General features: G+C 58.9%; 2 protein-coding genes across 17 annotated transcripts in view; both read left to right on the plus strand.

Moving 5' to 3' along the window:
• Positions 1 to 19,062, plus strand: part of SPEG (striated muscle enriched protein kinase) — a 56,580-nt gene extending 37,518 nt beyond the window's left edge. For 10 of the 16 annotated variants that reach the window (XM_082466541.1, XM_082466556.1, XM_082466540.1 and 7 more), the window contains 23 exons: positions 1,905 to 2,017; positions 2,365 to 2,533; positions 2,782 to 2,878; positions 2,980 to 3,180; positions 4,219 to 4,276; positions 4,871 to 4,948; positions 5,067 to 5,245; positions 5,770 to 5,796; positions 6,431 to 6,583; positions 6,761 to 6,803; positions 7,833 to 7,901; positions 8,462 to 10,418; positions 10,721 to 10,855; positions 13,596 to 13,712; positions 13,854 to 14,021; positions 14,115 to 14,237; positions 14,415 to 14,582; positions 14,712 to 15,327; positions 15,820 to 16,059; positions 16,145 to 16,368; positions 17,174 to 17,249; positions 17,487 to 17,636; positions 17,998 to 19,062. In XM_082466541.1, the coding sequence (XP_082322667.1) occupies positions 1,905 to 2,017; positions 2,365 to 2,533; positions 2,782 to 2,878; positions 2,980 to 3,180; positions 4,219 to 4,276; positions 4,871 to 4,948; positions 5,067 to 5,245; positions 5,770 to 5,796; positions 6,431 to 6,583; positions 6,761 to 6,803; positions 7,833 to 7,901; positions 8,462 to 10,418; positions 10,721 to 10,855; positions 13,596 to 13,712; positions 13,854 to 14,021; positions 14,115 to 14,237; positions 14,415 to 14,582; positions 14,712 to 15,327; positions 15,820 to 16,059; positions 16,145 to 16,368; positions 17,174 to 17,249; positions 17,487 to 17,636; positions 17,998 to 18,190 (5,354 nt within the window). In that variant the 3' untranslated portion in view covers positions 18,191 to 19,062. Of the gene's footprint in view, positions 1 to 1,904; positions 2,018 to 2,364; positions 2,534 to 2,781; positions 2,879 to 2,979; positions 3,181 to 4,218; positions 4,277 to 4,870; positions 4,949 to 5,066; positions 5,246 to 5,769; positions 5,797 to 6,430; positions 6,584 to 6,760; positions 6,804 to 7,832; positions 7,902 to 8,461; positions 10,419 to 10,698; positions 10,856 to 13,595; positions 13,713 to 13,853; positions 14,022 to 14,114; positions 14,238 to 14,414; positions 14,583 to 14,711; positions 15,328 to 15,819; positions 16,060 to 16,144; positions 16,369 to 17,173; positions 17,250 to 17,486; positions 17,637 to 17,997 lie in introns of those variants that run through there. The other 6 variants (XM_082466548.1, XM_082466550.1, XM_082466553.1 and 3 more) reach the window with 3 other exon arrangements.
• Positions 19,063 to 19,157: 95 nt separating this feature from the next.
• On the plus strand, positions 19,158 to 23,930 carry SPEGNB (SPEG neighbor). Its single transcript, XM_082466654.1, has 4 exons — positions 19,158 to 21,654; positions 22,004 to 22,311; positions 22,900 to 23,041; positions 23,236 to 23,930. Exons 1-4 carry the CDS (start codon positions 21,527 to 21,529, stop codon positions 23,372 to 23,374), a joined length of 717 nt encoding a protein of 238 aa, XP_082322780.1. The 5' UTR covers positions 19,158 to 21,526; the 3' UTR covers positions 23,375 to 23,930.
• The last annotated feature ends 114 nt before the right edge of the window (positions 23,931 to 24,044 follow it).

Raw genomic sequence — 24,044 nt, forward strand, 5'->3', positions numbered from 1 at the left:
ATTATCTTGTTTTCCGGTTTGTTAATTAACTCTAGACGTATGTAACTGCCACTCCGAACGTCAGATCAGCGTGAGCTAAACAGTGTTACCTGCTGAGTAGATAAGATTCCAACCAAATGCAAAGAAAGTGACATTTTAGTTAGCACAGGCCATCTTATCACGGGGTAAATGTACATTTTCTAGTGCTTTAAAAAAAAATTGTTGAAGTTCACTTGAAACCTTCTGATCCTTTGACCTTCATAGACTGACCTCTGTCACTGCCCCCATCTCCACTCCCAGCAGACCAGGGACCAGATTCCTAGAGGGCAGGGCAGGCAGTCTTAAAGTAGGAGAGAGGTGGCAGTAGGGTGTGTGAGGAGGAGATGCGGGGGCGCTACTGGCCCCGCGGTAGATGGGGTACTGGTTTCCCTTTTATGTGTCTTCGCCTTTGCCCAGCTTCCCCCCACCCCACCCTGGCACTTCTTACTCAGCCACTGCTTTGCTCCTTCGTTGTGTGTGTGTGTGTGTGTGTGTGTGTGTGTGTGTGTGTGTGTGTGTGTGTTTTGTTTCGTTGGCCGCACTACGTGGCTTGCGGGATCTTAGTTCCCCGACCAGGGATTGAACCTGGGCGCCCCGCCCCGCCATGCAGTGGAAGCACGGGGCTAACCACTGGACCACCAGGGAATTCCCAACCACTTTGCTCCTTGACCGTACCATCTGCAGGACTCATCTTTCTTCCCAGATATAGGAGGAGCCCTGGGGTTTGGGGAGGCTCTGAACACTGAGAGCCCTGCAGCCAGCCTGGCTGGGACAGTGACTGAGGGAGACCGAGTCCCAGCTGGCCAGGGCTAGAGCAGGCCTGGGGCTTGGATCCACACCCCCTCCTGCTGTGCCCCACCCCCTACCCCCCAGGTGGGTGGAATGGCCTCTTTCCTCCACACCTGCTCCGCTGATGCATCTTCCCCAGGATGACCTCCCCCTTTATCTGTATAAAAGTTGAGCTGTGTGCCTGTGGCCGGGTAGTGCTCCTTGCCCAGCACCTCTGCTTTTCCCTCAGGGCCTCTCTCCCACTCCCTTTAAAGCCCAGATCCTCAAACATTCTCAGAGGAGGGGGAGGGCACCAGGAAGTCATAGGCTTCTCCGAAAAGCACAAGCACATTGGAATATGTATTTAATTCCATCATGAGAATTAGAAGCTGCTTTACCAGGAAATAACACAACCGCATGTTATGTGCAGAGAATAAAATCAGTCACATGTGGGAGAACTAAACTGAGAATCGGTACCCGTGGATTCATCTTGCCATCTCCCAGATGGTTGAAGGCCCCTTAAATATTTAAATAAGATTCAGAGAGAAAACTTCAAGATAGAGGCAATGCCCTCCGTGAACTTGATTCAGGGTCACAGACTGAGCCGCCTGCAGGGCCCAGAACGGTTTGAGTTCGAGAAGCCCACGGTAGGACTGTGCTGAAGGGCCACCACCCACAGGGGGCAGTGTCGGCCACTCCTCGCCAGCCCATTAATGCAGTGAGGGAAGCAGCTCAGGACAGCCAGTCCTGATTTTCCAAGCGAGGCAGGAAGTCCAGATTTCTTTTGTGTGTGAAAATCTCCTAATTTCAAAGCTGGCAAATGAATACTGAGAGCCAAACAAAGCAAGCCTGCACCCCCGGCTTGGGTTTTCTGAGATTTGGAGAACGTCACGTTTGGATTTGCAGGGACACCATTTGGTCCAGGCTAGGAACTCATGTTGCTGGGGGCGGAGTTTGAGAGCCCCAGGGTGGGCTGCTGGGGCTCTGGGGGGGGGGGGCGGGAGGGGGGTCTGGTGTTCCGCCTGAGCCAGTTGCTGAGGGAGGGCTTAGAGAGGCAGGCCCCGTGACCCCCATATTCTCTCCCCTCCCTCCCCCACCCTCACCCCTGTGTGTTTCAGAGGCCCCTCGGTTTGAGTCCATCATGGAGGACGTTGAGGTGGGAGCTGGAGAAACCGCTCGCTTCGCCGTGGTGGTTGAGGGGAAACCACTGCCGGACATCATGTGGTACAAGGTCAGAGGCTGATGAAGGCCTCCATGGAGTCCGAGCTGGGGCTGGCCAGGAGCCTAGGGGGAAGGGAGGAGTGATTTCCTGGGGGTGTGGGAGGGGTCAGGGGAGCCTGGACCGAGAGCAGAGCAGTTGCCAGAGGTGTGATAAGGAAGAGGAAGTGGGACCCAGAGGTGCTGGTGACCTGGGAAGTAAGGGTGGAGCTGATCCTGGGTCTGAGCAAGGCCCCTAGGGCGGAGATAATGGTGGGCCCTAAGGTAGGGATGAGACTGGGTCTCTGGTGTGGAGGTAAAGCCGGGCCCCAGGTGGAGGGGAAGCCAGGTCTGGACTGGAGGTGACGGCCACCTCTGCAGGACGAGATGCTGCTGACCGAGAGCAGCCACGTGAGCTTCGTGTACGAGGAGAACGAGTGCTCCCTGGTGGTGCTCAGCGCGGGGTCCCAGGACGGAGGCGTCTACACCTGCACGGCCCGCAGCCTGGCTGGCGAAGTCTCCTGCAAAGCAGAGTTGGCTGTGCACTCAGGTGGGCTGGAGTTCAAGAGGAGTAAGGCCAAGTGCTCACCCAGGAATCCTATGTGAGCGCCCTCCCACCAGGAATCGCTCACCCGGCCCTTCACTCCAGACCACCACCTCCTCCAGCCCCAGCAGCTCTGCCTCTGGGCGCCAACATTCTCGCTTCTCTTCCGTGTCTTCCGTCTGCCCTCCCTGTCCCAGTCTCTTGCCCTCGTTCCTTCTTGCCCTCTCCACCTAACACCAGGCATCTCTCCTCAGCTCAGACAGCTATGGAGGTGGAGGGGGTCAGGGAAGACGAGGAGCAGCGAGGAAGGAGACTCAGCGACTTCTATGACATCCACCAGGAGATCGGCAGGTGTGGGGCTAGGAGGGGGTGTGGTGTCCGGGGCCCAAGGGAGGCTGGGCCTGAGGCTCAGCAACGCCTGAGCCCTGTCCGCTCCCCGTGTCCTCACCCAGGGGTGCCTTCTCCTACCTGCGGCGTGTAGTGGAGCGAAGCTCCGGCCTGGAGTTTGCAGCCAAGTTCATCCCCAGTCAGGCCAAGCCAAAGGCATCGGCGTGGCGAGAGGCCCGGCTGCTGGCCCGGCTCCAACATGACTGCATCCTCTACTTCCATGAGGCCTTCGAGAGGCGCCGGGGGCTGGTCATTGTCACCGAGCTGTATCCTGGGACAGGCTGGGCGGGTGGGGGACACATGGCCTGAAGGACTGGTCCTTGTAACAGCCAATTAGCAACACGTTTCACACTTTACAAAATGGTCCCATTGACAACTGGGAGTTCTGAAGACATCTTATAAATACTTCACAGAGTGGAGTCTGGAGACTTGTGTGAAAAACAACATTTTTTAGCTTAAATTTACATAGCGCTTGATGTGTGCCTGGCAGTGTTCTAGGAGTTTTACAGATATTAATCTATTTAATCATCACGTATGCTTATCTCTTGTAATTTTATTATCCTCATTTTATAGATGATGAAACTAAGGTATAGAGAAGTTAAGTAACTCACCCGAGGTCACACAGGTGGCAAAAGGCGCATGATTTTTATCATGAAATGTAATACCGTATATCTGAACATTTGCAGTGACCCCATTAATACTTGGCTTTATTTGAGAGGCTCTTCTCATAAAGAATGGATTTTATCCTTTCATAAGAGCTATGGTTAAACAAAGTCACACTGAGGTAAGGATGCTGGATGGTTGGCTTGTCACTGCCACTAGCAGGGTGACCGTGTCCTACATGCTAGCCTCCCAGTCTGTACTGTTCGAACCCAAACCTCAGTAAAATGACAAATTATTATGTGTCCTGGGCCTTCTGGGTCATTCTCAAATAGAGTCAAGGAGTTCCATCCACAGTCAACAAAATGCTGCTCTAACTTGATCCTTATAGATACTTCACAAGGTGGGTGAGAGGAGTCTTATCCCTGTTTGACACCAGAGGGAACCTAGGCTCAGAAAGGTTAGGTGACTTGCCTGAGATCCCACAGCAAGTGAGAGTTCAAGCAGGGTTGTCCCATCTAAGCACCCAGATGACAGGGGGAAGAGGGAAGGTGCAGTTGCTCACTGGTAGCAGATGTGCTTTTCAGGGAGGGAGGACCCTGTGCTGAGCTGGGACCCGACTTGAGCTCTGGGGGTGGAGGGCACTGCCTAAGGCAGGCCCAGCAGTTGGCACTGGTCACTGTTCTCCTTGATCCAGGACATAGCTGCACAGAGGAGCTGCTGGAGCGAATGGCCAGGAAACCCACCGTGTGTGAGTCTGAGGTGAGGGCAGTGGGTGGTAGGGGCCAGGTTGGGCACCAATGTTCACCCACCTGAGCTCTGAGACCCGAGGGGTGCGTCCTGGGCATGCCATCTATGCCCGCGAATAGGCCAGGGGTGGTGGTGGAGAGCACTGTTAGGTAGGCAGCAAAGCCCCCTTCCCCCATCAGAGCACACCCCCACGCTGGGACTTAAATTGTCTTCTGAAAATTTCGGCACCCACCCTGGCCCCCAACTCTGTTGTTTCCCAGTATTCCTCACATAAAGGTTCCTCAAGCCTTACCCCAGAAGGAGCCCCATCTAGACTGTGTTCAGTCTCAGTGCTGTCCTGCCATGTAGGGCTGTACAAGTTGTGCACTGCACAATTCTTTTTATTATCATGCAAATGGAGCCCTCCTATAATGGTGCTGTGCCCAACTTGTGCAGTTGTATATGGAAGCCCTGAATCTCCGTAAGCCCAAACCTATGTTTCAGCCCCCTCCACCAGCCACCTGAAGGCCACTTCCCAAGCATGGCCTGGCTTCTTGCTACAACCCTGGTGGTGATCAGACATAATACCCCCCCCCGCCCCGGACTCTGGGCCTCCTGTTTCCACAGATCCGGGCCTACATGAGGCAGGTGCTAGAGGGAATATGCTACTTGCACAAGAACCGTGTGCTGCACCTGGATGTCAAGGTGAGATGCAGGTGTGGGGTGGGGAGTGGGCAGCGCCTGTGGGTGTCCTGTGGGAGCCAGGGACTGGGGTGTCCTCCCCGCTGCACTCAGCTCCCGTGTCTTGCCTTGTGTCCCGCAGCCTGAGAACCTGCTGGTGTGGGATGGTGTGGAGGGTGAGAAGCAGGTGAGGATCTGTGACTTCGGGAACGCCCAGGAGCTGACTCCGGGAGAGCCCCAGTACTGCCAATACGGCACACCCGAGTTCGTGGCACCCGAGGTTGTCAACCAGACCCCTGTCTCTGGGGTCACTGATATCTGGTAACGTTGGCATACTGGGCTGCTGGGACGGGCCAGGGCAGCTTCCCTCAGTGCCATGCTGAGGGCTCGCTCAGTGGCAGAGAGGAGCTTTACTAAGCCCGGATGCCTACTGTGACAGTTGGCTGGTGGCATTGCTCACGGGGGTCTCCTGCCCATGTCACTACCTCCCCCTCATCCATTAGGGCTGACCCAATCACTCAAGGCCTCAGCCCTCACAGTCCTGGGTGCTGGGCCTCCGTACCTACAGCCACCTTGTCGCCCCCAGTGAGGCAGGCACGGTCTCTTGGTCCCCAGACTCCTCTGGGCTTCCTAGGCCGGCCCTGCCATGACCCTTGAGTCCTCCAGGCATGTCGGGATCTCTGGGTTCAGGGTCCTCCCCCAAGGAGGCAGCCCTGTGCCCATTTGTTCACGGCAGTGTTCACAGGGAGGACCTTTCCTCAGTAGATCAGTGGTAGCAAGAGGACTGCTCACTTGTGGTGGGAGCTGGGCTGTCCTCTTATCCATCCACTCTCCTTTCCCCTCAGGCCCGTGGGTGTCGTCGCCTTCCTCTGGTAAGGACCCCTCTGCACTCAGGACCCCGTCTCCTAATAGTCTCGTAGCAGGCCCACCCCTAACGTTTGCAGAGCCTGGGGCAAGAGAGAAGTTGGGGGCCTGCAGCCTGCCTCTTCTCTTCTGCACCCTGGTTCCTTCCTGCACTGGGAGGGGCCTCACATGCATGAATGTGGACGCCCAGACTGAGTGTCCAAGCTCTGTCCGCCACCACACTCCTCCATAAGGGGTGGGCACACGTGGCGTGCTTGGGAGGCCAGTGCCGGCTCAGTGCCATTTAGGCAGGGAACTAGTCCAGAACGTGGGCTTCAAAGGGAAGGCCCAGGCTCCAGGGGCATATCCCCTTGGCATAGGCTCCTCACCTCAGGGACAGGCCGCGGCTGGAGGAGGGCTGGAACAGGTCCTCTAGAGCACGGGCCTGGGATAAGGACCCGGTGGCCCAGGGCTCAAGGCAGTACTGCCTGCTTGCCCATTCAGGGGATCGAGTAGGGGCAGGACAGGCAAAAATCTGCAAGATTCTGCCCAGATTCACCCAGCCTCCGCCTGTCCCCGGCCCTGTGCTCCCACTGGCACCCCACTTTGTCTCATCTCAGCCCCAGGGCCCACCTCTCACTCCAGCCATCTCCACCCCTGCAGCCTGACGGGAATCTCTCCGTTTGTCGGGGAGAACGATCGGACAACATTGATGAACATCCGAAACTACAATGTGGCCTTCGAGGAGACCACGTTCCTGAGCCTGAGCAGGGAGGCCCGGGGCTTCCTCATCAAAGTGCTGGTGCGGGACCGGCTGTGAGTACGAGGCCCGAGGAGCCTCCCCCATGCAGAGTCCCCTCACGCCGCCCCTACTCCTGCCCAAGCCTCCGCCCATAGACAGTCAATCCCCCAACTCCTTAGAGGCCCCGTTTTCCTAAACATTTATTGAATGAATGAATGATAAATCCCTTCTTAATCCTCTTTCCTTTGCAGGAGGCCTACCGCAGAGGAGACCCTAGAACATCCTTGGTTTAAAGTGAGTCTTGTCTTGCAAAATGGTGATAGAAGAGGTGGAAGGAGCGAGAACGTTATTAACAGCTCCATTTTATTGAGTCCCTAGTGTGTACAGTAACCATGATATGCATTTTATTTACATATGATCTGTTAGCCTGACAATAGCTCTACAGAGGAAGGTATTATCACTCCCCTTTTGCTGATAAGGAAACTGAAGCTCAGCTTGGGGTATCATGGACTCCGAGGCACAGGTCTGGACCCCCACCCCTCATCCTAGGGATGCTCATCTGTGTTCTCCCTGGCTCTCGAGACCAGCCCCAGTCCTCCTCACTCCTGTGGCTCGCCTCCATCCTGCCCTGGTCCCACACAGTGTGCTTGGTGGGTGGCCTGGCTGTCTTGTCCTCTTGGTTTTGAACTCCCTATGGCAGAGTTCTCACTCATCTTCAAACTCCAGCACTGCAGGGCACAGCGCCAGGCAGAGGGAGGGGTTCAGCAAATGACCCAGAAAGAGCGACTGAACAAACCGTCCAGGGAGCATTGTGCTGGGTCAACAGAAGGCTGAGGTCATTCTGGTATCTGTCCTTGGGGTACAAACCTGGTCTCTCAGATCAGAAATGAGCTCTGAAAAGGTGGCTGAGGGAAGCATCTGAGGTCTGGCCCCCAGGGCTCCAGATAGATGTCTGGGGCACTGTCTCTACATGGAGACAGATGGTGAGCTGGGGAGCAGGGTTCAAGCTGCGGGCCTGAGCACAGGCCTCCCAGGGCAGCCAGTGCACCAGGACAGGGCCTTGAGCCCTGGTGTAAGCTCTGAAGCCTAGGAGCCACTGATTTCCTGCCTCTCCGCTTAGGTTCAGGGAATTTGTCCACACGTGGGAACCTTGACTGTGGGAGTTATTGTGACAGATCCCCTGGGAAAGGGAGCCCCAGGACCCCAGACTCGACGCTGCTCTGTCTACTGTCCCCTCCTGTGGACGTTGTCTCTCCGTTGCCAAACCTGGAAGGTTAGGGTTGACAGAGGACTTTCCCTCAGGCCCTCTTTCTTGGTTTACAGGCACAGGCAAGGGGCGCAGAGGTGAGCACGGATCACTTAAAGCTATTCCTCTCCCGGCGGAGATGGCAGGTGAGTTTGGCTGGGCCCTGCTCTGTGGCTTCATCTTCTCATTCTACAGCCTTCTCTCTCTAACCCTGCTTTTTCTATCAGGTGCCCTTACTTCTGCTCATCTGTCTTCATCCACCTTTTTTTTTTTTTTTTTTTAATTAATTGATTTGTTTATTTCTTTATTTATGGCTGTGTTGGGTCTTCGCTTCTGTGCGAGGGCTTTCCCTAGTTGCGGCAAGCAGGGGCCACTCCTCATCGCGGTGCGCGGGCCTCTCATCATCGCGGCCTCTCTTGCTGCGGAGCACAGGCTCCAGACGCGCAGGCTCAGTAATTGTGGCTCACGGGCGTAGTTGCTCCGCAGCATGTGGGATCCTCCCAGACCAGGGCTCGAACCCGTGTCCCCTGCATTGGCAGGCAGATTCCCAACCACTGCGCCACCAGGGAAGCCCCATCCACCTTTTAATTCTCTCAACTCCCACTTCTGCCTGCCGTAGCCTTCTCCCCCGGGGATGAGGTGGGCCTGAGTGGGTCAGTTTGGCCCCATGGGTCCCTCAGGTCTGACTCTAGTACCCTGTCTCCAGCGCTCCCAGATCAGCTACAAGTGCCACCTGGTGCTGCGCCCCATCCCTGAGCTGCTGCGGGCACCCCCAGAGCGTGTGTGGGTGGCCGTACCCAGAAGACCACCCCCTAGTGGAGGGCTGTCGTCCTCCTCCGATTCTGAAGAGGAAGAGCTGGAGGAGCTGCCCTCAGTGCCCCGGCCGCTGCAGCCTGAGTTCTCGGGCTCCCGGGTGTCCCTCACTGACATTCCCACTGAGGATGAGGCCCTGGGCACCCCAGAGGCTGGGGCCGCCACCCCCATGGACTGGCAGGAGGAAGGAAAGGCCCCTTCTCAGGACCAGGAGGCCCCCAGCCCTCAGGTCCTCCCCTCCCCAGGCCAGGAGCCCAGCCCCCGGCGGGGAGAGCTCCGGAGGGGCAGCTCGGCTGAGAGCGCCCTGCCCCGGGCCGGGCCGAGGGAGCCGGGCCGGGGCCTGCACAAGGCAGCATCTGTAGAGCTGCCGCAGCGCCGAAGCCCCAGCCCGGGGGCCACCCGCCTGACCCGAGGAGGCCTGGGCGAGGGCGAGTATGCCCAGAGGCTGCAGGCCCTGCGCCAGCGGCTGCTGCGGGGTGGCCCTGAGGATGGCAAGGTCAGCGGCCTAAGGGGCCCCCTGCTGGAGAGCCTGGGGGGCCGTGCCCGGGACCCCCGGCTGGCTCGGGCGGCCTCCAGTGAGGCAGCACCCCACCACCCGCACCCACCCGAGACCCGGGGCCTGCAGAAGAGCAGCAGCTTCTCGCAGGCTGAGGCGGAGCCCGGGGGCCGGCACCGCCGAGCTGGGGCACCCCTCGAGATCCCCGTGGCCCGGCTCGGGGCCCGCAGGCTGCAGGAGTCTCCCTCCTTGTCCGCCCTCAGCGAGGCCCAGCTACCTAGCCCTGTGCGGCCCAGCGCCCCCAAGCCCAGTGTCCCTAAGGCTTCAGAACCTCCTGTCGCCACACCCAGTGATGCTGCACAGCCCTCGGCACCCCAGCCTGCCCGAGAGAAGGCCCCAGAGTCCACACCAGAACCAGCCCCCAAGCTTACACGACCCCCCCTAGCTCCGCAAACCCTAGCGGCCCCCCTCACACCCTATGCCCAGATCATGCAGTCGCTCCAGCTGTCAGGCCACGCGCAAGGCCCCCCGCAGGGCCCTGTCGCATCGCCGTCGGAGCCCAAGCCCCACGCGGCTGTGTTCGCCAGGGTGGTCTCCCCACCTCCGGGAGCCTCCGAGAAGCGGCTGCCTTCGGCCGGGTCTCCGCCAGGGCCATTCGAGAAAGCCCGGGTCCCTACGGTGCCCCGCAGGCCAGGGAGCAGTCTCAGCTGCAGCATCGAGAACCTGGAGTCGGAGGCCGTGTTCGAAGCCAAGTTCAAGCGCAGCCGTGAGTCGCCCCTGTCGCGGGGGCTGCGGCTGCTGAGCCGCTCGCGCTCCGAGGAGCGCGGCCTCTTCCGCGGCGCGGAGGAGGAGGATGGCATGTACCGGCCCAGCCCGGCGGGAACGCCGCTGGAGCTGGTGCGACGGCCCGAGCGCTCCCGCTCCGTGCAGGACCTCAGGGTGGTCGGGGAGCCGGGCCTCGTCCGCCGCCTCTCGCTGTCGCTGTCCCAGCGCCTGCGGCGGACCCCACCCGCGCAGCGCCACCCGGCCTGGGAGGCCCGCGGTGGGGATGGGGAGAGCTCAGAGGGCGGCAGCTCGGCGCGGGGCTCCCCGGTACCGACGGTGCGCAGGAGGCTCAGCTCCACGCTGGAGCGGCTGTCGAGCCGCTTGCAGCGCAGCGGCAGCAGCGAGGACTCCGGGGGCGCGTCGGTCCGTAGCACGCCGCTGTTCAGCCGGCTGCGCAGGGCCACGTCCGAGGGCGAGAGTCTGCGGCGCCTGGGCCTCGCGCACAACCAGCTGGCTGCCCAGGCCGGCGCCACCACGCCTTCCGCGGAGTCCCTGGGCTCCGAGGCCAGCGCCACGTCGGGCTCCTCAGGTGAGGAGGGGCCCAGGAGGGGAGAGTGGAGGGCGAATGTGTGAACGAGTGTGTTTGGAGTGCGGGTGTGGGGCTGGGATGACAGGTGCGCTGGAGGGATGCTCTGGGAGAAGGAGAGGGCCGGGGACACCCACCGCAAAGAGGCTCAGGCGTTTCTGGAGGCCCTGAGGACGGAACTGGCAGGGCTGGGCTGACGGGAGGCCGAGGGGCAGAGGCTGGTGTGCGAACAGGCTAGGGTCGGGGCCAGAAGTTCTCTATTCTCTCGTACCGGCTGGGCAAGTGCTCTTGGGCCTGGTTCTTAGCAGCTCCTGCAGAAAGCCGAAGCCGCCTGCGCTGGGGCCTCTCTCGGCTGCGGAAGGACAAGGGGTTGTCACAGCCAAGCCTCTCTGGCAGCGTCCAGGAGAATTTGGGTCACCAGTATGTGCGCAGCGAGTCAGGTAATAGAGGCCTTCTCGGTGAGTAGTCCCCTTTGAGCCGCCCGGGAAGGTCACAGCCGGGTGGGGAGATGGCCCACATTGGGGGAGCCCTGGCAGCGGTGGAGGGAGCCTGGAGTCAGGAAACGACAACAACAATAATAGCAGCAGCTACCGTTATTTAGCAATGCCAAGCGTCCTGTTAAGCACTTTACAAGCATTGCCTCACTCAACCCTCCCACATTGCTTAGGAACTATTCTCATCATCTCCGTGTCTTACAGGTGAGGGAACAGAGGCTTAGCCATGCTAAGTAGCTTGTCCAAGTCACAGAGCTGGTAGTAAGTGGAGCAGCCAGAGGGCTGGACTGTATGACCCCCTGCAGTCAGAGCCCACAAGTGGCTTCGCGACATCATACTAATGCCTTTCTTTGGCCAGCCTCCTCCCCAGAAGGTCTCTGTCACTGGGTGTGGTACTGACGGAGCTCGGGATAGGGCTCCCTGCCTCTCAGCCCCCCTGCAGATGTGTGTGTGCGTGAACATGCTCCCAAAGACACCCTTTCTCTCCCAGCCTAGCGGCCCGCTGTCCGGACTGTGCCTCCAACCTTCCATTTCTCTGTAGCCCCAAACACCCGATCGCCCTCCCTGTCCCCTCTGCCCCTACAGAAGGCACTTCGCACAGATAAGCAGCCTCTAGGGCTCTTTGCTGGGGGGAGGGACACCTGGGATATGCCCTGGTCTGTTTCTCTTGCCACTTGTCCTGGGGCTGCAGGGAGGGAGGTATTCTCCACCTGGGTCACCTCAGTCCTCTACCTGAAAGGGGGGTGTTACTCAAGGACGACAAGCAAAGGTTCAGGAGGCCAGGGTTTCCAGACCAGCCTGCAGAAAGCAGCAGGCCCACCAAACCGGACTGTGTGCAGCACCTTTATCAGTCACCATCTTCTCCAGTTTCCAATAAAACTCCTCAGAACTGTCCCAGACGCGCCTCAGCCAGGCTTGCTACTGGACACATAACTGTGTCTCGCCTTGGCCAGGGGAGCCAGGGCATCTCACTCGAGGCAGTAGACGGTGGGGCTCTAGTGAGGGAACAGGAGGGAGGGAGGCCAGCTGGTGGGGGCAGTGGTGGAGAAGGAGGGGGGAGAGAGAGGGAAGCCAGCACTGAGGCCTGGGGACAGCTGATCCCTTCCCACCTGGGGCCTCCCTCCCACCTCCGTTTTGCTTGTGCAGCTGATTTCTTGCCGAGGCGAGGCCGTGTCCCCTTACTTCATCCTCTCCCTGCTCCCCGCAGGAGGAAGGCCCCATGTCTACTTTACCAACTAGGGCTGGCCTCTGGGGAGATGGGGGTGGGACTGGCAGAGCTGGGCCAGGGTCACCTTTCACCTCTCCTCCTTGGCTCCCTCTCTCTCCCCCCTACCCAGTACCCTCACTTGGTCTGAAGGCTGCCCATTGACGAAACTATATTCACAATGTTATTGGAGCCTCTGTGTGGGACTCACAATGTTATTGGAGCCTCTGTGTGGGACCCCTCCTTGGGGAACACTGGGGTACAGTGGGAGAGGGGGCACGCTGCTGTCCTGATATCCACTTCTGCAGATCCTCTTCGGCCCAGTTCAACCGTACCCCACTCCCTCCTGATTCCGCAGACAGGCAGCAGCTGGGGCTCCCAGGGGTATCTACCTCTCAGCTCTTTCTGCCCACATGAAAGAAATCCACCGCCCCCACCCCCCTGCCCCCGCCATCCCTGGACCAGAATGGGATTTTTCTAAAAAGACATTCCCAGGGAGCAGGAGTGCAAATCCTCATGGCACTAAGGAGCCACAGGCCAGCAAAGACCTGGAGCAAAGACATTGGCCATCCACAGCCCTGCCGTGGGCCCATTCACCAGCCGGCTGTGAAGCCAGCTTTGCTGAAACAGCCTCTTCCCCTGGGGGTCTGTGCCTGGCTTCTCTACTGGGCATATTAACAAGATAATAATCACAACAACAATAGAAGCTAACATCTTTGAGCATTTATTATATGTTAGACATCTGCTAAGCGCTTTACATGCCTCTTTGAATTCTCATAACAACCCTCTGAGCTGGGTGTTATTATTTTCCTCAATTTACAGACATGGTCCAAGGTCACGCAGATATTGTCTGTTTCCCCTTCAAAAGCTCTCACCACTTAGCTGACCTGAGGGAGTGCGTAGAAGGTCTGGGACGGGCTCCCCAGACCCCAGGGGGCATGAGGGATGGGGGAGACTGACACACACTTTCGGGGTCTGCCCCGGGTTTGCCTTGACTTCAGGTCTTTTGAGATTGCACATTTTGACTGAACATTTGTTCACTCCTGGGAGTCTCAGCTCAGGTCACCAGCTCCTGTCACTTGCCCTACGGTGCCCCAGAAGTCATAGGTGTTGCAGGAGCTTAACCATTGTAGTTTTTCAATATTTGTTTTTGCTTTATCTAGTAAGTTCTTACAGAGCACTTACTTAGTTCCAGGCCCAGCTCAAAGTGACTTACAAACATACGAGGTAGCAGCTACCAAGCATCTTCAATAGTCAGTAAAAGATAATTCTACACACAGTGAGTGCCTGGGAAACTGATGCTTGCTCCGAAGGAGATTCTCAAAGGCAAGGCCTTCTACTTCCCACCTCTGACCGGGAAGAGATGGCCTTTCAGGCTGCTCCCTGAAGGCAGCGCCAGCTCTCACGTGCATCCTCCCGTCGGTCAGCAGCGAGCGAGCCAGGGTCCCCGCAGACCCATGGCTGTCTTTGCTCTCCCTCCAGACTTCCCCCCCGTCTTCCACATCAAACTCAAGGACCAGGTGCTGCTGGAGGGAGAGGCAGCCACCCTGCTCTGCCTGCCAGCGGCCTGCCCTGCACCCCACATCTCCTGGATGAAAGGTGAGGAGACCACTTCTCCCCCACAGAGAGGGGTAGGCAAGTGGCCCCAAGGCCAGGGGATGTTCAGTGGGAAGTGGCAACCGGGGGTGCCCAGAGGGGGGCTTCACTCAGCAGCCCCTCCTGCTCCTCCTTTGCCCCCAGACAAGCAGTCCCTGCGGTCAGAGCCCTCAGTGATCATCGTGTCCTGCAAAGACGGCCGGCAGATGCTGAGCATCCCCCGGGCGGGCAAGCGGCACGCCGGCCTCTACGAGTGCTCAGCCACCAACGTCCTGGGCAGCACCACCAGCTCCTGTACCGTGGCTGTGGCCCGTGAGCCCGGGGCAGGGACCAAGGGGGATGTGATGGGGGATGGGCCCTAAGCTAAGGCACAAGGGCTCACTGTGGCTCCCTTTCTCTTGCCAGGCATCCCAGGGAAGCCAGCCCCTCCCGAGGTGCCCCAGACCTACCAGGACACGGCGCTGGTGCTCTGGAAGCCAGGAGACAGCAAGGCACCTTGCACGTACACGCTGGAGCGGCGGGTAGATGGTGAGGGACCGGCAGGCTGGTGGGGGGTGGGTGGGGGAGGGAGGGCGGGTGGAGGGCAGAGAAGCTGGGGAGACAAGTGCCTTCCCTGGGCACAGGTCCCCAGGCTCCTCACAGATGGCACTGGGAGCTTGGGCCATCCCTTCTGTGGCCTCAGCCCCTCCCCCATGCTGCCTGTAGGTGAGTCTTCCTGGCACCTCGTGAGCTCGGGCATCCCTGACTGTTACTACAACGTGACCCACCTACCAGTTGGCGTGACTGTGAGGTTCCGTGTGGCCTGTGCCAACCGCGCTGGGCAAGGGCCTTTCAGCGGCCCTTCTGACAAGGTCCTCGTCAGGGGCATGCGAGGTCAGTGGGACAGGGTGGGGGATGTCCAGAGAGGGCAGGGGACCCTGAGTCCAGGGTCCACCCCCTCCTTGGAGCACCCGGTTTTGCCCTTGGGGCACCACGGTGATGATTTTCTCTGTCTCCACTTAGACTCCTCAGCTCTGCCATCTGCTGCTCACAGAGACGCCCCTGTTACCTCAGGGCCAGCCAGGGCCCCGCCTCCTGACTCTCCTACCTCACTGGCCCCTTCACTGAGCCCCTCCCCAGCTCCTGCTCCCCCAGGCCCCCAGTCAGCCCTTCTCAGCCCCTCATCTTCCCCAGCACCCCCCAGCCAGGCCTTGTCCTCACTCAAGGCTGTGGGTCCACCACCCCAAACCCCCCCACGAAAGCACAGGGGCCTGCAGGCTGCCCAGCAAGTAGAAGCTACCCCACCCAGTGCCCAGGTCGCCCCGAGTGAGCCCAAGCCTTCCGTCCCCGACACTGGGACCCCGACCACAGCTTCCACCTCTCAAGGGGTGAAAACAGCATCTTCCTCAACTCCCCTGTATATGGTGACCTCCTTTGTGTCTGCACCACCAGCCCCTGAGCCCCCAGCCCCCGAGCCCCCTCCTGAGCCCACCAAGGTGACTGTGCAGAGCCTCAGCCTGGCCAAGGAGGTGGTCAGCTCCCCTGCGGGTGGTCCCCCCAGTGCTCCCAGGCCAGAGGGCACCACTCTTCGAAAGGGCCCCCCTCAGAAACCCTACACCTTCCTGGAGGAGAAGGCCAGGCAAGCAGGGCCAGGGCTGGGGAAGAGAAGGAGGACAGAGGTGGGGAGTGTGTGGAACTTTGGCAACACAGGGATTTGGAGAGAAGACCAGCCTGCTGGGGCCTGGGGAGGGGGCAGGGAGCCGGGGGAGGGGATGAGATCTGGGTCCTTAGCATGATTAAGTTCAGATTTTCTCTGTGCCAGGCACCGTGCTAAGTGCTTTGGCCATATGATCTCATTTAACATTCACAACTGAGAGGGAGACACTGCATTATTCCATTCCACAGATGGGAACACTGAGGTTGGAGAGGTTATGGGATTTGCCTGAGGTACTGAGCCAGTTAGTGGCAGAGCTGGGGCTCAAACCCAGGTTCCTGGGATTGAACTCCAGAGCCCCCCCTGGGAACCACAGCATTCTTGCCCCCAGCAGTCGCTGCTACTCCCTGCTTAGCCCACAGAGTGCAAGTGTTCCCCTCTCTCCTCTGAGCCTATGATATCCCCCCCAACACACAGGGGCCGCTTTGGTGTAGTGCGCGCCTGCCGGGAGAATGCCACCGGGCGAATGTTCGTGGCCAAGATCGTGCCCTATGTGGCCGAGGGCAAGCGGCGGGTCCTGCAAGAGTACGAAGTGCTGCGGACGCTGCACCACGAGCGGCTCATGTCACTGCACGAGGCCTACATCACCCCACGTTACCTTGTGCTCATCGCTGAGAACTGCGGCAACCGGGAACTCCTCTGTGGGCTCAGCGACAGGTAGCTGGGCATTCTGGGGGAGCAGGAAGCAAGGATGGGGGGAGCTGAGCTGGGATATCACCTGATCCCACCCCCATTCCTCTAGGTTCCGGTATTCAGAGGACGACGTGGCCACCTACGTGGTGCAGCTGCTACAAGGCCTGGACTATCTCCATGGCCGCCACGTGCTGCATCTGGATGTCAAACCAGACAACCTGCTCCTGGCCCCTGACAACGCCCTTAAGATCGTGGACTTTGGCAGCGCCCAGCCCTACAACCCCCAGGCTCTGCGGCCCCTTGGCCACCGCACGGGCACGCTGGAGTTCATGGGTGAGGGCACCATGCCAGCCGGGGGGGAGGTGGAGTACTGCCAAAGGGGCAGCAGCCAGGGCTCACCCCACTTCACTCACATGTGTGCCATTTATTGAGTGCTTACTGTATGCAAGCAATGAATTAAGTCCTTTCCATGGATTTTTTTCAGTTTCTCTTTATAATAGCCCTGGAGATTGGCATAATATTACCCCTGTTTTACAGATGAGGAAACAGAGGCGCCGTGAGGTATTTGTTCAATATCAGACAGTTATAAATGGTAGCGCCAGAACTTGATAAAGCTAGAAAGACAGGAGAATCAATTATTAATTTATGTAAAAAAGGGGAACCAGCTACCATTTAGCTACCTGCTAAATACTTTCTGTTCGTCATCTCCATTCCTTAGAGTAATTCTGCAAGCCACACTTTACAGATGAGAAGATGGAGAGCCAGACAGGTTTCGTACATTGCCCAGGGCCCTGTCGCTAGAAGGGGCAGGCTGGGCTTAGAGCCAGCCAGGCTGATTTCAAAGGTGCTTAATCTTGGTGTGGGCCACACCCTTTGTGAATGGGCGCCCACCTTCGGAGGTGATCCAGGAGAGCTTGTGACCCTGGTTCTTAGCTCCTCTGCAGTTCTGGGGACCACCCACCATTCAGTGCCTGGGCTGATTCCTCAGGTGCCCCACATCTCCCCTGGGGGCCACTCTGCCCGCTGGCATCCAGGGCCTGCTGCTCTGGTTGTACCCATGGTCTGGGGCCTCCTCTGCCTCTCCCTGGTCCCTTGCCACCAGGAAGCTGGTTCAACTTGGCCTCTTGTCTCCTGTCAGCTCCTGAGATGGTAAAGGGAGACCCCATCGGCTCTGCCACGGACATCTGGGGAGTGGGTGTGCTCACTTACATCATGTGAGTGCCCCCAGGACCCACCCTCTGCCTGTACCCTCCCCCCCGCCTCCCCAGCCACACATGCATGTGCACACTCGTGCACGCACACACACACACGCACATACACACACGAGTACCCAGGTGCGGGTAGCCTTGTCCCCGAGCGCTGTGCCCCTAAGAACCTCCACACTAACGTCCCCCTGGACCTGTGAGTTGACCCTCAGTCTGCATCTGTCAACTGAACTGTCTCTTCCACAGGCTCAGTGGACGCTCCCCGTTCTATGAGCCAGACCCCCAGGAAACGGAGGCTCGCATTGTGGGGGGCCGCTTTGATGCCTTCCAGCTGTACCCCAACACGTCCCAGAGCGCCACCCTTTTCTTGCGAAAGGTCCTCTCAGTACATCCCTGGTGAGTGGGTCCCACATCTGCCAACCTCCCAGCATTACCTGCCTCTGGCCTCAGACTGCCCTGGCCCAGCCCATGCCTAAGCCCCCAACTCCTCCCCCGCCCCAGTAATACACTGCTGCTGCTACTACTACTACTTTTCCTACTCCTACTCCTCCTAAGTGGCTGCACTACCACCATTTAAAGCCCATAACAGCCCTATGACGTAGGCAGAATCACTGTCCCCATTTCAGAGACTGGGAAACTGAGTCCCAGAGTTTTCTAAGCTCACTCACTCGGGGCAAAGCCCTCTGGGAGGGTGGGGCCCCCTCCCTGCTCTGGGAGCCATGCCTGCAGGCTCACTGTCCCTGGCTTCCCCTGGCAGGAGCCGGCCCTCCCTGCAGGACTGCCTAGCCCACCCATGGCTGCAGGACGCCTACCTGATGAAGCTGCGCCGCCAGACGCTCACCTTCACCACCAACCGGCTCAAGGAGTTCCTGGGCGAGCAGCAGCGCCGCCGGGCCGAGGCTGCCACCCGTCACAAGGTGCTGCTCCGCTCCTACCCAGGCAGCCCCTAGTGGCTCGGACCACAGCCCGGCCTCGGGCTTCGACTCGGGGTTCCTGCTGACGCCCCCTGGACATTCCAGGGCCCACGCTGAGCCGGGTGGGCCCGGGGCTTTGGACACCAGCAGCAGCAACATCCGACCGGGCTATTACCTCATGGACCTGCGGGGACAGAGACCCCGGGCTTTGGCCAATGCCACCCGGCCAGAGCCAGAGTGGGAGACCCGTTGTCCAGGCTGGGTGGGGTCAGGAACAGGAAGAGGGGCAAGAAGGGAGTGGGCAAGTGACGAGGAAAAGAAGATGAGGAATAGGGAAGGGGAGACTCTCGGAAGGTTCTGGGGGAGGGAGACAGTGCATCTGGGGGAGAACCAACCCAGGAGGGTGTGAGTGGCTGAAGAGGAGGAAAACGGGGGAGACCAGGGTGTCTACAGGCCATGGGCTGGGAGTGTCAGTGAAGCAGGGACAGGACATGTAGACGGTGCCAGGAAGCCAGAGCCAGTATGTGAGAGAGGGCAGTGAGGTGGGGGAGAGAGAGGAGAGATGACTCAGGTGGGGCTGGGGTGGCCAGCTGCCAGCATCCCCAGAAGGAGAAGCATGGAGGGCTGAAGGCTGGAAGTAGTGGTCTCTTGAGCCAGCGGTCTCCTCCTATCCCAGCGGATGCAGCTCTGGGCACTGTGCTGGCCCGAGGATGTTCTCATCACCTCTCCGTGGCCTTCGCCCTTCTTCCCATTAATATTTATTTATTTATTGACTTTTATGAAGTCTCTCTGCCATCCAATCCCTACTGCCTATGTTGTCCTGACCATCCCCCAAGCCATTCAGGTGTCTGTGCAGCTGTCTGTCTGTCTGTCTGTCACAAGGAAAATAAAAACGGCAAGCAGCAGGACCTATGTGTGTGGTCTATGGGGAGGGATGGCTAGGGGTACAGGGGGTGCACGATGCTGGGGGTACTGGGACAGGGGCATTCCAGCCTTCTCCGGACCAGTGAGAGCCAAGGTATACTAGCTAGCACCTTGGGAGCTTCCTACCCCACCCCTTGACCCTCCTGGACCCTCACCTCTCCCTTATTCCTAGAGGGATGAAAGATGTAGGTCTGTTTCTCCATCTAAAGTTTCTGGAATCCTGGCAGGACCACTGAATCCCCACCACTGCCCTCTAACCAGAGTGGTGGCCCCCACCTCTTCTCACATGTTCCATCATCACAACTGGGAGGACGCTGGGCTCTGGAATGGACCAGCCCACACCCCAATCCTGGCTCAGCCTTCTGCACTCTGCCCAGGAGACAGGGCAGCTCTGGTCCTGACCCCTGGGGCAGAGGGGGTTTCATCATGATGATTGGTCAGAGCAGGATGTGTGAAGAGCTATAGAGGAAACCAGGACAGGCCCACGTGCCCACACTCTCAGTGTTGGAGCACCGATCAGGACACATGGGGTACCAGCTGCACGGGGCAGCTGTGAGTGCTCTGGTTGGCGTGTCTGCTGTGATGGGGCTGTAGACGAGCATTTTCCTAGGGCCCAGGGACACTCAGTCTGGACCTTCTTAGTCCCATGGCAAGCCAGGGGTCCACTGGGGGCTAAGGGGCCTTGACTCTAAGTGCCCCCTGCAGTGCCACAGAAGGGTCACTGGGTCCTATAACTGAGCTGCCCTGCCCTGAGGTGGGGGGAGGGGGAGCCAGTTCTTGTGTCCGGAGGGACTTTTCCCCCCTGCCCCTCCTCCCATTACAACTCTGCTCTTGGCAATGTAAAAGGAATAAAGGCTTTCACCATGAGCAGAGGGAGCTGGTGCTGGTGTGTTGCTGATTGAGGTTGAGGGCCCCCTGGATGTAGCCCAAACAACCCTTTGCCCAGCCCACCCCAGTCTCTCTGGCTTCCCAGGACCCCAGGGAAGAGGCAAGCCCCATCATCATAAAATAAGAGGATATTAAAGCCAGCTGGAAGGGGCCAGAGGGACACCTTTCCCACCTGCCATTTTAGCAATGAAGATATACAGTTCGCCTGTGAGAATCTCTAATCCCCTACACACTGCAAGTGTTTTCATATAAAAATCAGGTGCCTGAACTCATATCTTGATAAATGGTAAAATTCTTCTCCCGTCCCCCCTCTGATCTTGAGCTTCTTCTCATCTCCATTGGAAATGGCATGTGAACTGCTTGTTCCAAACCCGGAGGAGCAAAGGTAATTTATGTCAGCAGAGCCATGTCAAAATTGCTCTGATCAAAAGGTGACAGCGCTCCGCACCTGGGCGGGCAGTTACAATGAATAGAAGCAAGGCTTACCTGGTGCCCTGGCCTGGGCAGACTGGACTCCAGGCAAGTCTCAGAGGGATTAACCCCTTCATCCCAGGTGCTCTGATGCCTCTATGCACCAGCTGATGCCCAGAGAGGGAAGCTTGGCTTGGGCAGACCTAGAGTTTTAGAGTCAGTATTAGTGCCAATCTCCAGGGACAGTGTAGCCCACCAGACCCGACCATGTCACATGGAGGGGAGTGAGTGGAATGGGGTGGCAGGAGAGGATGCTGTTCTCAAAAATCTTTAAGGTCCCCTCTAGGTTTATCTCAGTTTACTACCAGGAGGCACAGTGTGGAAATGACAACCCTAGACTCCTGGGGTGGGGGGAGTAAGGCGCTTCCGGATTGTTTCTGACTGCCGCGTGGCCCTCTCATAATTGGCTAGATGGACAGTGAAGTCCATCGCTATTCTGGCTTCAGTCAAGGGCACCTCCACAAACACTCGCACCCCTTAACTGACTGTGTCCAGGAAGGACACGTTGTCCCACTGTCCAGGGACTGACCTGAGTGTAAACTACCCCAGCAAAGAGCTGAGTCTCTTGTCGACCTGAGGCCTTGTCTGGTCCTCCTGGGAGTGGGATGGCTACCTCCTGCTCTGGGAGGGCATGGGGCCACATCCAGCTGCCCAGCTGTCAGGGTGCTGACGTGTGATGCACCCCAGAGCCGCTCGGGTTTCCCCCCGGGGCTGCCCCAGTGGCTGAGTTAGCATCCCAGGCATCCTCAGGCTAAATAAGGAGACTGTTTGGGTCAGGGGGCGGGGGCTGGGGTCCCCAGGGGCTTGGGGCAACCACGCCAAACAAGGCAAGGAGAGGAGTGATGTATAAAACCTGGGCCTGGGGCTGAGCACCTGCCCACGCCCTTGCTGTGCCATCTGTAAGGGCTCCGTGCCTCCTGCTACACAGCCAGTGGACCCGAGTCCTGAAGTCGATCCCTCACGGTGAGTTCAGATCCTCATGTCAGCCCTAGACACTCCCACGTTGGGAGATGTTCTGAATCCGCAGGGAAAGGGCTGAAGTTTGGAGTCTCTGTGTCAGCCTAGACCCCTTTGTTTTCTGTTCCGCAGATGTCCAAAGCAGCTCCTGCCGAAAAACCAGTGGCTGCAGCCCCGCCTCCAGGATGTACCCTGGATATCAAGGACCCCCAGGTCCAGAGGGCGGCCATTCGCATCCAGGCCTCTTACCGGGGCCACAGGTGAGGGGGAGCCCTGGAGAACCTCTGGAGGAAGGGAGCTGGAGCTGCAGAACGCTCATGACTGCATTTGGGGGAGGGATGGACGGGGGCTGAGCACAGTGTCATGGACCACTGGGGTCACTGGACTTAGGGGAGAGCAGTTACTGAGGTGTGGAAGGGTGGCTGACACAGAGTAGACAATTTTATTAGGGGAACAATTCAGTAGCCATCACCTTCCCTACCCAGCCCCATGTTTAAGGGTCTAGTGGGCTGAGGGGGTGGGCAGGGGACGCTGTACGGATGGACAGGGCTGCAGGCCGCCCGGGGCCGTGTCATGCGAGCTCTGGGCCCTGACCTGGGCCGCGGGTAGGTCCCGGAAGGAGCTGCGCGAGAAGGGGCCGCCGCGAGTGCTGGAGGCGCTGAAGGATGTGGTGCTGATTGAGGGCAGCGCGGCTAAGCTGACTTGCCGCATTTCGGCTTTCCCGGACCCATTCATCCGCTGGAGCAAGGACGGCAAGGAGCTGCGCGACGGGCCCAAGTATCGCTACGTCTTCGAGGACCCTGACGTAGTCGCACTGGTGGTGCGCGACGGCGAGCTGGCAGACCTGGGCCAGTACAGCATCAACGTAACCAACCCCTTCGGCCAGTGCTCCGACTCGGCACGCATCCTCGTGGAAGGTACGCGCGCCCTGGGTGCAGTGCCACCGTGCAGAGCAGCGCCACACAGCGGGCGGCCGCAGCCGGCTCCAGCCGCGTTTACCTCTGAGCCTTGCCGAGTCCGGATGGGGATGTGGCCCAGCCCCGGCACAGCCTAAGGCGCAGAACAGGGCGCAGCGCCGGCCGCGCGTAGTCCTTTCCTACCCCAGACTTCTGTCCCATACAGCCTAAGGAGTCCGCTATGGGCTTCAGTCACTCGATTCCAGGGCCTCAAGGTCACAGCGAGCCAGAAGCAGAGCCAGGGTTAGAGCCCTTGTCTTCTGGCTCTCAGCCCAGGGCAATTTCCAAGGCGTCGCGAGATGTGTGAACATTCCCGGACTTTCACCCCTAGAATCTCTTTTGATCCTCCCTTCACCTCTGCGAAGGGCAGGATTAGTCCCGTTTGACAGTTGAGGAGATGATGCCCCAGAGAGGCTAAAGACTTGCTCAACGTCACACAGCGAGCTTAAATCCATCTCCTATTTAGAGCCGGGTATTAGCTGGGGAGGCGATGCCGCTGCCCGCCTCACCTCTAGGTTCCTCACTGGGTGGCCCTTTCCCTTCCTCTAGTACCGGCGAAGATTCAGAAGGGACCGGATAACACTAAGGCGCGCAAAGGCACCACGGTAACGCTGACTGCCGAGATCATGGGCGAGCCTGCGCCCGACGTGGGCTGGACCAAGGACGGGGAGGACATCGATGAGGACGACAGGTGTGGGCGGGGGGCGGGACTTGCAGCAAGGACAGCGCCTGGAGCAGGAGCTTGGGCGGGACGGGGACCAGAAACTGGAGGGAGTGGGATGGGGGCGGGGAATTTGGGAGGCGAAGAACAGAGCTGGATAATTAGCCCGACCAGGGCGCGCGTAAACTGACCGCAGGCCCTGCCCTCCCCTTCTTCCCACCTAGAGTGTTCTTCGAGATCGGCAGTACCACCACGACGCTGACTATCCGCCGGGCCACGCCTGAGGACAGCGGCAAGTACGAGGTGTACGTGGAGAACAGCCTGGGCATGGACCAGAGCTTCGCTCGCGTGGACGTGGCCTGAAAGGGACCCTCAGACCCTTCACCCTGGCTGGAGCCCCGGGTGGGTGGGACAGACAACCCTCCTTCATCTTGCTTAATAAAGCTGCTCTCGCTGACCCTCCGCGTCTATTCGGTTCTTTTGAGACGCCATTTCCCCTGCATTTGCACCCACACTTTATTCCCAGACCTACACCCCAAGGTCACAGAATGTTGAGGTCAGAATGTTTGGGGAGTGCCTAGTCCAGTGCTTCATTCTGCAGACAGTAAATCTGAGACAGAACTTCTCTCACGGTCAGAAGTTCCTTCACTTCCCAGACAGACTGTCAGAGGAGTCTACGACTCCGCCTTCTCTCCTTTTGTATACCTCAAGCCCCACCCTCTCCTGGGGGTTTGCACTCTGGGCCCTCCCATTTCAAGGCTGGCCACACCCCACCTCAGGTCTCTAGCCTCGCTCTTCCCTGTGACCCGGCTCTAGGCTTTGGCTGGTACCCCTGGGCCCTTTCCTAGACAGCTTAGGTCCTAATCTTAAATTCCAACCTCTGCTTCTCAGGCGCCATCCCTCTTATTTATATCCGCCCCTAGATTCCTTGGCCACGCCCCCGTACTTTCCCATAAATCCCACCTCCTCCCTCGGTTAGAAAGCAAGGAGATAGTAAGAACTACAATTCCCGGCAGACTCCGCGAAGGAGTTC

This window comes from Balaenoptera physalus (genome assembly GCF_965194825.1).
Source record: "Balaenoptera physalus genome assembly, chromosome: 6".
Classification (NCBI taxonomy): domain Eukaryota; kingdom Metazoa; phylum Chordata; class Mammalia; order Artiodactyla; family Balaenopteridae; genus Balaenoptera; species Balaenoptera physalus.